This window comes from Saccostrea cucullata, unplaced genomic scaffold (genome assembly GCF_032062105.1).
Source record: "Saccostrea cucullata isolate Sc308-1 unplaced genomic scaffold, CSIRO_AGI_Scuc_v1 ctg3986, whole genome shotgun sequence".
NCBI classification, from domain to species: domain Eukaryota; kingdom Metazoa; phylum Mollusca; class Bivalvia; order Ostreida; family Ostreidae; genus Saccostrea; species Saccostrea cuccullata.
Window position 1 is genome coordinate 32,058 of NW_026931785.1, and position 12,633 is coordinate 44,690.

General features: G+C 35.3%; 1 protein-coding gene across 1 annotated transcript; it reads right to left on the reverse strand.

Annotated features, from left to right (window-relative positions):
* Positions 1–7,695: 7,695 nt before the first annotated feature.
* On the reverse strand, positions 7,696–9,450 carry LOC134233529 (E3 ubiquitin-protein ligase TRIM71-like). Its single transcript, XM_062715499.1, has one exon. The coding sequence runs from the start codon at positions 9,448–9,450 to the stop codon at positions 7,696–7,698; it is 1,755 nt and encodes a 584-aa protein (XP_062571483.1).
* Positions 9,451–12,633: the final 3,183 nt, after the last annotated feature.

Here is a 12,633-nt window from a genome sequence, read left to right on the forward strand (position 1 = left end):
CCTTGGTGTCATTTGAAAGAACCCAATTAGTGAAGCATGCATCATAAATATAAAGTCTATATGCTTCATGGTTCAAAGGTTATGGAGAAGGTTTAAAAAGCTATTTCCAGCATATAAATGTAGGTCAAAGTCAAGGTCAAAAGGTAATTTACCTTGATGTCATTTGAAAGAGCTTAAGTAGCAGGGACGTAGTATCCGGGGGAGCCAGGGGAGGCCTGCCCCCCCCCCCCCCACTTTTTTCCCCAACATTAGTTTTACTATAGCAAATGTTCATTGATAGGATGGTTGCCCCCCCCCCCCCCACTTATAACCATAGTATAGTGATAGGAAGGATTATAAAGAAAAAATTGGAAATGATAGTAAGTTGGCTTTGAAAAAGTTGGCCACTACCCCCCCCCCCCCCCCCCGAAGGTTAAAGTTTGCAATCAAATAGCTAAACAGACAAACAGACAGGACAAAAACAATAAACGCCCAGGATCTATCGATCTGGGCCCATAATAAAAGTTAGTTCAGAAAAGCAAATGATGCTCAGAAAGCAAAAGGTAAATTGCCAAGTTGTTTGTTTGAGGCAGTGTCATTTTTCTTTTTTGTTTGACTAATGATAAAAGTAATTACTGATTATTTCATGACTAGAGTTTTTGTACTAGGCAAGTGAGACATTTTTTTAAGTATTGCATTTATTTCACACTTAGCAAGCGTCCACTGAATTTGTATTTGCTGCTTTTATTTGTGTATTGACGATGATAGACTGGGGCTCCTGTCCAGAGAGGGGCTGGATACGGATGAACTGGATCTAAAAATATAACAATAACAGCTCTATTAGTTAAAATTTTTAATTGAGGGTTGAGAGTAAGACCACAAGCAATATCAAATCATTTCATGTTTATTGAAAGAATAATCTTAATTCATCTTAATTCATCATTGGAGCCCCAGTCTATTATCGTCCCCCTCCTGTACGACATCAGCGCCAACACCATACAACACATGGACCCCGTCAGGGGCCAGCCCCAGACCCCAGCTAACATGGCTGTTTCACAGCTGATACAGAACTTCTACCATGCCCAGAGTGCCGAGTGTATACTGTACCCCGCGGTTCAACACATCATGTCTAACCTTAATCTATAACACAGGGCATCATACAATGTCACAGCTCCTACAGAACTTAATCTATAACACAAGACAACATACAATGTCAAAGCTCCCACAGAACCTCTACCACGCCCAGAGTGCAGAGTGTATACTGTACCCTGCGGTACAACATATTATGACAAATCTGATCTTATAGTGCAGGGCTTTATAAGCTTTCATGCATAAGATTTCACAGATTCTAGAGAACTTCTTAATTGCTCAGAGTGCTAAGTGAAGGCTGTTCCCTGCTGTATTAATGCAACAAATCTTAGATCAAAGGCACCATCACTAGTCTTTAGCTTCTGTTAAACTATCGGATATCCAGGACAAAGATGTTATTACTTTACTTTTATGTTTTCATGTTCTACAGAGTGTACAATAGTCAAGCAATACAAAAGAGTCATGATGTAATCAAAGCTGCATTAAATTATCATGCTTATTTAAAAACACAATTTCTATAGTGCTACCAACCGGTCACGGTAGCCTAGTGGTAGAGCGTTCGCTTCGTGATCGGGAGGCCCGGGTTCGATTCTCGATCGCGACTCCGCGTCATACCTAAGACGTAAACAAAGGCAGTGACTGTTCCTTCGCCAAGCGCTCGGCACTAGAAGTGAAAGTCACGGGTCTTTCGGATATAACCTTAAAAACGTAGGTCCCGTGTCACGGTAGGCGTTGGCACGATAAAGAACCCTCACTGCTCAATGGCCCTGAGTGCCGAGTATAGGTCTAAATTTGAAGCCTTTCACCGGCATCAGTGACGTCTCCATATGAGTGAAAAATTCTCAAGAAAGACGTTAAACAATATACAATCAATCAATCAATATAGTGCTACCATAAGGATGTGTAAAGATCTGTATTTTCCTATGGATGTGCTTTATAAACTTAACTGTTACGTTTTCGTGAATTAACTGTTAAGCTGTTTTATTTGCAAGGAACATTAAATATACAAAAGCATTTGTTCAAAAGAGAAAATAGACTTATAATTTGGCTAGACGCTCATACTCCTTTATATGAAAGAATTGAAATATTTGGAGAATGTGCATTAAAAAATATATGATGATGTATATAATTGTATTAGTTGTTTGAATAAAAAGATATATTGCTTGCAGTTTTCCTCGTTGTTGCTTTACTCATAATATATTAAAAAACAAGCATTTTGAGGGTATTGCATAAGCAATACATGTCCCATTTTTCTTCAGGATATCATTTTATAATAAATTATGCAAAAGTTATGTCCAACGTAAAACTGCATGATTTTTAGCTTGTGAATGCCTTTAACCTAATAAAGTTAGACAGACTGATGGACAGACAGGGCTACGGACAACAATCATTCCTCTATAATTTCTGTTGGTGTTGTCATACATGTGTAAAAGCTATTCATTTCTGCTGGTAACTCGAGTTGAAAATAGGAAACAAAAGCATTATAGTCCTGTAAATTATAAATTATTCTGTTGAACACAATCTAAAATGAAATATGAGGCTACGTACTATACAAAATATTAGATCAGTGTGGAAAAAATTACAAAATGTCCACACAATTTACCATATAACCACTATATTTTTCTTACAGTACTTTTTTCCTAAATAAGTAAAATAAGCATTTTTAAACGCATAATATTTGCTCTTTTTCTGCGAGAAATTATCAATTTATTCAGACATTGATAAATCTTAATGTACATGTGTATATAACAAAGGTTTATCTGCACATATCTATTCATAATTTCCATAAATTTTATCCTTTTTCTTTCCTGTATAAATAAACTTTACTTTAATGATTTCTCTATTGTAAACTACATCTACATCTATTTTGGAATGTTTAATTCAAAATAATTTTAATTAACCATTTTTTAAAATGTTAAAAAAATAGTACAACAGCATAACACTTCAAAAATTATGAATTTGAGACTTCATTCTGTTGTTTTTTCCAAGACGCAAGTTCTATATATAGGAATATAATATAGGCAGCCTACCAATGGAAAGCTCTGAATCTGCTCTTTGCAATATGACATTTAGATTAATTGTAACTTTGAGGAGTTACGTCTATATAACATCATTCATGTGGAAATGGGCAACTGATCTTGACCAAGCCGTTTTTCATACTTTTCAACCATTAGATTTTGTTGCTCGTCAACACAGAGAGAATTCTTCTCTCATATGGAGACACCACGACTTTCTGATGGAAAGCAACAAAGAGCATAAGTCAAAAAGTACACAAATTGGCCTGATTTCAAAATAGGACAATTTTTGCTCTGGATATATCTACAGACTATATATTTTTTCAAAACAATTTTTTTTTTCAATATCCCTTTCATATTTTCCGTAAGAGGTCTTTAAAATAGCATATGTATGTGGCCGAATTTCGTACATTTTATGGAACGTCATAATGACGTTGTGAATTTAAACACTTCCTAGTTTTCATAAATAAAGTGGTAAATTATATTTATTAATTGATGAGAATTTCACAAAAATGTATGTTACAATATATTACAGATAGTGCTTTGATATTTTGTTAATAAAAGATAACTCAATTTGAAATTATAACGTCAGATATAAACAAGCTTACGTATATGTACAAGTGAAAATGACAGCGTGTCCGTTCAGCGCCCGTGTGCTTATCGCGGTACACGTAAATAATTAGATACATTGTAACGTTTCATTGTTTGGCTTTGATAATGTTGTAAAATAATACATTTATTAATAATTTACACAAACTTTATGCAATTTATATTTCTTTATGCATTTGATATTTTAATCAACATGTATATATAAAGCCAAATACAAGAACGTAGCAATCGCGGGGTGGGGGTGGGGTGGGGGGTTAAATGTTAAAATAATAATGTACCACAAATAGCGTATAGAACACTGCGTATAATGATTATTCCCCACATGTAAGACAGTCCGGGCATTCCATACGCATTCTCCAACAAAGAAGACCTCTAAAGAATTTTACGCATGGACTTGTGAAGATATTCTTTTCGTCAAAGTAATCATCCTCATGTTTTAACAAAATGTTATCACGAATCATCAATGGCAGAGTTTTTAGAAGAAATAATTAATGGATTTATTTTAAATAATCTATACAGTGTGTTTATTTACAATCATGCACTAGACAGGGTTATGAAGTTTTATTTTTCCCAGTCATCTTTCTATACTTTTCATTTTCAAATATTGTCGACACTTGTGTATTTTCGAGCAATACCTATGCTTCGTTGAACGAATACTTCCGAGAGCAGCATTAGCAAACTTCATAATGCAAGAACGCCTCTTAATCAGAGGCAAATCCAGGGCCGGTGCCTCGGTGTGCCCCCCCCCCCCCCCCCCCGGCTTTTGAATTTTTAAGCATTTGCCAAGATTTACTAAACGAAAAACACATTATTAAAATCAGGTTTCCTTATTTTGTGTGTGTGAGGGTGTGTATTTTTGTGAATTCAACCCTAGGGCAGGGTGCCCCTAATTTTTTTTGGATCTTGAATTATCCGTTACATCCCAATCTATTGAAATATCACGATTTAATTAGGGAAAGGCCTGCCCTGAAAGACTTCTAGGACAAAATTATTTTCTAGATGTCACTTTTTTCGGGAAATTGTTCTCTCCTATAAGTCATTTTTTGTCAAAGTGAATACATCCTATAATGAGCGATGTCGGACACTACTCTTTTTAACATATCATTATGTCATAATTATTCATACATTAAACATGTTAAACACATAAGAGAAACAATTCCTCCTTTTTGAGATTATTCTGATTATAAATTGATACATTTATTATTTATGTAAAGGCCGGGTAAATATTACAGTATTCCTATTACATATGTTGCCTTTTTAACAGGATGCCTATGTACTAACTTTAAATAGTAATAATGTTATATTTATTTAAATTTTCAGCATTACATTTTTCAAAAATTGATATTTTTTGAACATCTACAGTACGAAAAATATTGAAGTTCCCTAAAAACTTCGACGTCATTTTCTGCACGTTGTGACGTCACGAGAAAAAAAAATTGACGACTTGTCAAATGTTGCAAAAAAAAAAACAACAACAAAAAACAACAAAGCAAATAGACCTATTCTGGTTATATAACCTGGCTACTGTGGAGGGCTTTTGTTAAACAATGGTCCACAACAGACATGCAGATATGGAAAACACAGACTAATGCGAATACATTTCTACTTTTTTATGTTTTTAATTAAACTAACAACTAGGCTATTAAAATCGATTTATCCTACCCTATTTACCACGCATAAATAATGTATAGCTAAAAAAGAATTTATGGTTGTGTGTACATAATTTACAGTAACTTTTTTATGAAAGATTTAATCCTTGCATTGCGAGGTTATAATAACGTGGAATTATATAAAGGTAAATTTTCCTTCTGCATGTGCCAGCTGAGCAAACGAGAATCATAAATATTAATTTTACACATGGGGCGCATTCCTCTCGGAAAAAAAAAACATTTTATACTTGAAATTTTTTCCAAGAGGAATGCGCCCCACTTGAAATTTTAAAGTGAATCTGTAAAATCGGTGAAAAAGTCAAAACCTGTATAGGTTTTAGCCGTTACGATGCAAAAGTCAACGTCCGGTTTGACTAAATCTACCCACCCCTGCATTGACGAAGTCAAGTAGATACGGAAACCACAAATAGTTTTGAAGAAAACGATGATTTATTTTTTAAGAAATCCACTGGCCGTATATTGTTCTTTCTGACTTTTGTTCTTTTGACCTGTACTCGACACTCAGGGCCAATTTGAGCAGGAACTCGGCTTATACGGTCTCACCCGGGAGACTGGTCTCTATATGTCCCATACTTGGATTCCAACCCGCCACGTTAAGATCAACTCTATCCTTACTTTGTAACTCTAACGCAGACGCTCACTGTAACCAGTAAGAGGAAGAAAACATAAAGTTTACAAGCCTCAAAAAATCCATTTTTGCAGTTGATTTCATTCAGTTTTAGAGTAAATGTAATGATTGATCGACAACTGTATTAATAGCGATTTTTGTGGTCGTAAGGTCTGTTTTGCCCGTCATCGTCACGGTTGAATAGCAACCATTCCAGGCCCTCTATGACAAAGGGTAACACGTTCAAGAAACTGCCAAGTAACCCGTTGTTGCCTTTGTTCTTACGCATTTCGAAAACCAGACCCCATGGAACTTCCGTAAACTGTACCAAGATTGCAAGAAATTCATATCGTCCTTAAATACTGAAAACTAATGTGAATACCTCAGGTGCATCAAATGACGCAACAAAATTTGTTGACAAACTCGTCGTCATCAATTTGCACGTGTTTAGGGCTTTTCAGCGTTTTCCTTCCTTTCGTGACGTCATACATTTTACGGTTGAGTAATTCTGAATACTGCTTTTGATGCAGAGAAAATAACATTCTCAACTTTACCAATTTTTGTAATTTTCGTTCATGCAGTCAAAAAAATTTCAAATATTATGCTACCCTGCGTTTCTTTTTTTTACTTTCAGTTTATATAATTTATTCAACAAAAAAGCGTGTTCGAATATCTTTGATTAATGCCCGTCGATGATCACTTTACTCCTAGCCAACTTCTAATTTACTATGACCAAACAACTACCCTTCAATGTGTTTACGCGTATCAAGATAATCTAACTAATAGAAATTGATGTATCCTTAACCTTGATATTACCGAAAAGATACACTCAGGTAAAACAAACACGTATATCGATTGTTCTGTAAAGTTGCATTTTAACCGCATTTTGAAAATTATTTGAATTTTTATCCTTAATGTTATATTGAATATCTAAACAAAAAATGGGTTTACAATGACGTCGAAAGGGGTAGGGGTGTCATTTTTTAATATTCTGTAAAGTTTCAACTCCCTGGAAAACCTTGGATAGAGTTGCAGAATGTTTAAATAGTTCAAATTAATCAACAGGAAAAGAGACAAACGGTTAATGTCGATTTGAAGCTAGAGTGCACAAAGTCAATCACTTCGAAAAGTGTTGATCATTGGTTAACATAGAATCCCAACAAGTAACGTATGCTGACAAATCAGGTGAGTGTATTTTTTCTATGCATAGATTTAAGGACAGATGCTAGAATTTTTTTTCTTTGAAGGAGACTAAATATTATGTCACAGGTTAATAAAAGTGGGCAGTTCTCTGAATTCCCCCCCCCCCCCAAGGACCGGAAAATGAAAAAAGACTTGGAAAATATTAGTAATATTTCGATAAAATAACAAATATAAAAAATATCAAACTCAGTAAAGGTTTACAGGTGAAGCAAAATTTAGAATATGTTAGCTTGGTGCAAAAAGTGTAATTGTTGTTTTATGATCCGGCATCATTTCAGGTTTTATTAATAAGAAATAATCGTGCAAGGGTCAAAACTTCAAAACCTATATCCAAGAAGGTTCAGACAAGGGTATTATTTTCTTTATGATGTGCATGTATTTCCATTTCATATATAAAAGTCTTGACTTAAAGAATTATTACCTAAATCTTCAAAAAGGAGTTAAATGATCATCCTTATATAAGGACTTTCAAATTGCAAGAAATATAGTCAAAAATTAGTATTTCCGTCGAATGAATGAATGTTCACAAAGTGCGTTTGCCCTTGAGATACTTGTAAACACGGATTGTAGGACTGTTAGCACTTCCTACAATCAGATTGCTTTGGTCATCAACACAGAGAGCACATAGTTTGTTTGAAACTAAATCCGATTTGAGCAGAACAGACAGAAGTTGTCCATCCTGGTTCAGCAAATGGATACCATGTTCATGTAAAAAGGGTGAATTCAATACTCCAAATCCAAAATTAAATACACTACAAGAACAACACACCAAGATATTTCCAAGAACATCTGTGCAGATTCCATACGGGATAAAAAACATCACAGAATATTGACCGGAATAAGTGAACCGATGCTCTCCTGATCGAGTGACAACCTGAACTTTACCACCATCATTATCTGATGTACAAATATCACCATTTATGTTCTCCGTGAGGTAGCTTACACTTGAGTATAGAGCCTTTCCATTTTCATTTTTCTGAATATCCATTATCTTCTCACCTTCTCTGTTATATCTTGTAATTTTCCATTTTTCTTTTTTATTCATCCCAACAAGTATGTCTCCATTAATTTGAGAGGAGAAGATAGATTGTGGTTCCCAGTCTTTTGTGGTGACAACTGTTGAGGTGGTCATATCTCTGTTTATTCTGTAAATGGTTTTCCTATCATAATCTGTATAAAGTAAATTATCTTCTCTTGTGATCGAGTGGTATCCATTTCTCTGTCCTCCCGTGGATACGTTTTGAAAAATATTTCCCTGCAGGTCAAATTGGATGAGATTTTCAGCATCACCATTTGCCCAAAACGTGTTAGAAGACACATCTGGTGAAATATGAAAAGGGACACTGAGTCGAGGTATTTTAACTTCCTGTGTCTTTATCAAAGAGGAGCAACGCTCCATACGTAGCTTTTGGGTTGGTTTGGAGTTGAATAGACGCACTGATTCTTTGATTTTATTAACGTCTCCTAAAACTTTTTCATCTTCACATGGTTTTATTTCGCCAAAAATCTGTTCTATTTCTTTCTTTAAAGTTCTATCTTTTGCAAATGTTGGAAGTCCAGGTTCAGTTATTTCAGGAAATTTCACGAGAATAACGTTTTCATTCTTTTTGTTGTACCTGATAACTTCGGTTAATTTGCATGATGACAGATCACAATAACAGTCCTCAATCAGATTTTTAAGGTATGAGATATAATCTTCTACATTTTTCTGTTGCTTTTCAATCTCGTCCAGAATTGATGCCTCCATTAAGTCTAATTTGGCATTGTTTTCAGCTAGAACAGTGTCAACTGCTGCCTTAATCTCATCAGCTCTCTGATTCATCGATAATCGTAATTCGGCAATTTTTCCCCTGACATTTTCTTTACTTTTCACTTGTGATTTAACTTCCTCTTCACATTGAGGAATAATGGTATCTCGGATGTTGATCAGCTCTTCCTGGCATTGCTGAAGACACTCATTATAAACAACTTCAAGGTCAAGGACCTGATGACCATTGTGATTTGTGGTAAAACATTTTGAACAAATAGGGGTTGGGCAATCAACACAGAATATCTCTAAAATTTTTGTAGGATGGAAAAGACATTTTTCTGTTGGTAATTGTTTTAACCTATCCTTATATTGGACTACCTGATGATTTCTATTTTCGTTATAACGGATATGACCCTCTCTGCATTTTTCACACATTCGCTTGTGACAGGTATTGCAGTAAAATGAGGAATAATTGTTACATGTGGCACACTCAATGTAGTGTTGTTCTTTGACTGTACTATAGCTCATTATAGACGATAGTTTTATCTGGAAAAAGCAAAAGTGTTGATAGGATTTCAATGGCTGTAAATGAACATAAATCCCCTTGGCAGGTTTAATTACCTGTGCTGTTCTACAACTTAACACAAGAATTGTTAATTAAGAATCATTCGTTTTTGTACGTCTTGAAAAAAATCATATCTAATTTACAATTCCAATAAAAATGAAAAATATGCAAGCCATGTATACTCACCAGATTACATTAAAGGTCCGATCGTTATTCTACTTTGAAGCCTAACTTTTCCGCCATTTTAAATGCTCTTTTCATCACGTAAGCAGTCATACTACCGTAAGAGAAAAATAGATTTAAATCCATCCTTTGAGGTAAGAATGCACTCAATTCATCACTTCACAAAGAAAAAAAAATCACAAAGATGATTTAAGCGGCAGGTAGACAATGAAAGGTATCAGATAAAACAAAATGTTCTTACTCATCGAGGTGTTTTATTTTCTTTTGTAGGCTGTTCAACGGATTTCATGTACATAAACAGAATATTAATTATCAAAAACAGAATTTTGTCCCACGCTTTCGCGAAAGCGAGGGGACATTAAATCTCATTCGTCTGTCTGTCAGTCTGTCCTTCACAAAAAATTAACCTTGTCCATAACTTTTGATTAGTAGAGCTATGACTTTCATATTTCACATATGTAATCCTTGTGATAAGACCTTTCTTTGGGTACCACCAAATTTGACCTTTGACCTTGACCTTGGAGATTTCCGTACTTATAAAAAACCTTAACATTAGCCATAACTTTTGAACGGTAAGGGCTTGGTCTTTTATACTTCATATATGTAATTCTTGTGAAAAGACCTTTCATTGGATAACAAGAACTTTAACCCTTTGATCTTGACCTTGGAGTTCAGTGATGATTTCTAAATAAATGACTTATATAAGGATGTTCATATTACACATAACATGTCATAAAAATGACATCTCAACCACAAACACACCGAAAAGGGGGGGAACTAGAATTCCTTGAATTTGCTTGTTAATTATCAAAATACATATGTAATACTATGGCTTGACCTTTTTGTTGTTTATAGGTAGAAATTTACGCAAAGTCATTAATCCAAAAGGTGTATTGTACATCGAAAATTGAATATTTTTCTAAAAGTAATTTTACTGTATAATTACCTTATCGAGAGGGGAAAATATTTCTTCGTTACTTCTAAAACTATTTCTTTTAAAGTTATGATTTATTTAAATGTTTACAACTCCCGTATCTTTGTTATATTTTTAGATATAGTTCACCCGTTTCCAGCTCCTGTCTGGCTAGGAGCCTACGCGTGAATCACTGTCCCCATCTTGTACGAAGGTTTCTTTTTTTAATCAACATATTGTCAAAGAAGGATATCATATTACTATCCAATTCCATGGTGAATTGCAAAGTAGGGCTCAAAGTGTTGAGGATATTTAAAAAAAACATTTATAGATCTCACTTTTGTCTCATGTGAGGGATTTGTTAAAATGTTCTGAGTGTATACTGTACCCCGCAGTACAACACATAATGTCTAACCTTATTCTATAACACATCATACAGTGTGACAGCTCTTACAGGACTTATACTACGCCCAGGGTCCTTAATCTATAACACAGACAATCAGACAGTGTCACAGCTCCCACAGATCTTAATATATAGTACATGACATTATATAAATGGTGCCTGTTTTAGAGGGTAACAGTTGAAATTGACACCCTAAAGAAAACCATTGTCAACCGACGCGATACCCCAAGGAAAACCAAACGCGTCGGTTGACAATGGGTTTCCTTGGGGTGTCAATTTCAACTGTTATATGTACCCTCTAAAACAGGCACCATTTATTTTATTATACTGAATGGCTGATTGATTTAGGATCTCATCAAATAAAAATCATCGATCGTCTTTACAATCACGTTTAAAAAGTTTTTAAACTCCCCGCTTCTTTGAAAAAGATTTACTGACTTCTTAATTGTTTGATTGAATCTCTAAGAGCTAGTCATTTATAATCTAAAATTTCGTTATTTCTGCACTCGCAAACAGTTGTTTCGTCTGTCGTTTGTTGTTTTCAAGTAAGCTACACCGGACTCAAGCTTTTATTGACGTTCAGATTATTCTTTCAAACGCACAGTTGACGTTTTAAGAACTCTACAGTGAACCGTACCCGCAGTTTCCACGCTGGAGACATAAAACGTTGTGTTACCCATTGCCACTAGTGTTGCCTATGGTTAAGGGTAATGGAACGGATAGTAAACTGCGTCTAAACCAATCAGATTTTAGTACTAAACATGAAAGTATAATAACATACAATGTCCAAGCTCCTAAACAAAAATTAACCTCCCCTAGAGTGTATACTGTACCCCGCGGTACAACGCATCTTGTCAAACCTTAATCTGTGACAGATCATATAGTGTCACAGCTCCTACAGAATTTCTACCACGCACAGAGTGCAGAGTGTATACTGTACCCTGCTGTTCAACACATCATGTCAAACCTTAATCTGTGACACATCATATAGTGTCACAGCTCCTACAGAATTTCTACCACGCACAGAGTGCAGAGTGTATACTGTACCCTGCTGTTCAACACATCATGTCAAACCTTAATCTATAACACATCATATAGTGTCACAGCTCCTACAGAATTTCTACCACGCACAGAGTGCAGAGTGTATACTGTACCCTGCTGTTCAACACATCATGTCTAACCTTAATCTGTGACAGATCATATAGTGTCACAGCTCCTACAGAATTTCTACCACGCACAGAGTGCAGAGTGTATACTGTACCCTGCTGTTCAACACATCATGTCAAACCTTAATCTGTGACACATCATATAGTGTCACAGCTCCTACAGAATTTCTACCACGCACAGAGTGCAGAGTGTATACTGTACCCTGCTGTTCAACACATCATGTCAAACCTTAATCTATAACACATCATATAGTGTCACAGCTCCTACAGAATTTCTACCACGCACAGAGTGCAGAGTGTATACTGTACCCTGCTGTTCAACACATCATGTCTAACCTTAATCTGTGACACATCATATAGTGTCACAGCTCCTACAGAATTTCTACCACGCACAGAGTGCAGAGTGTATACTGTACCCTGCTGTTCAACACATCATGTCTAACCTTAATCTGTGACAGATCATATAGTGTCACAGCTCCTA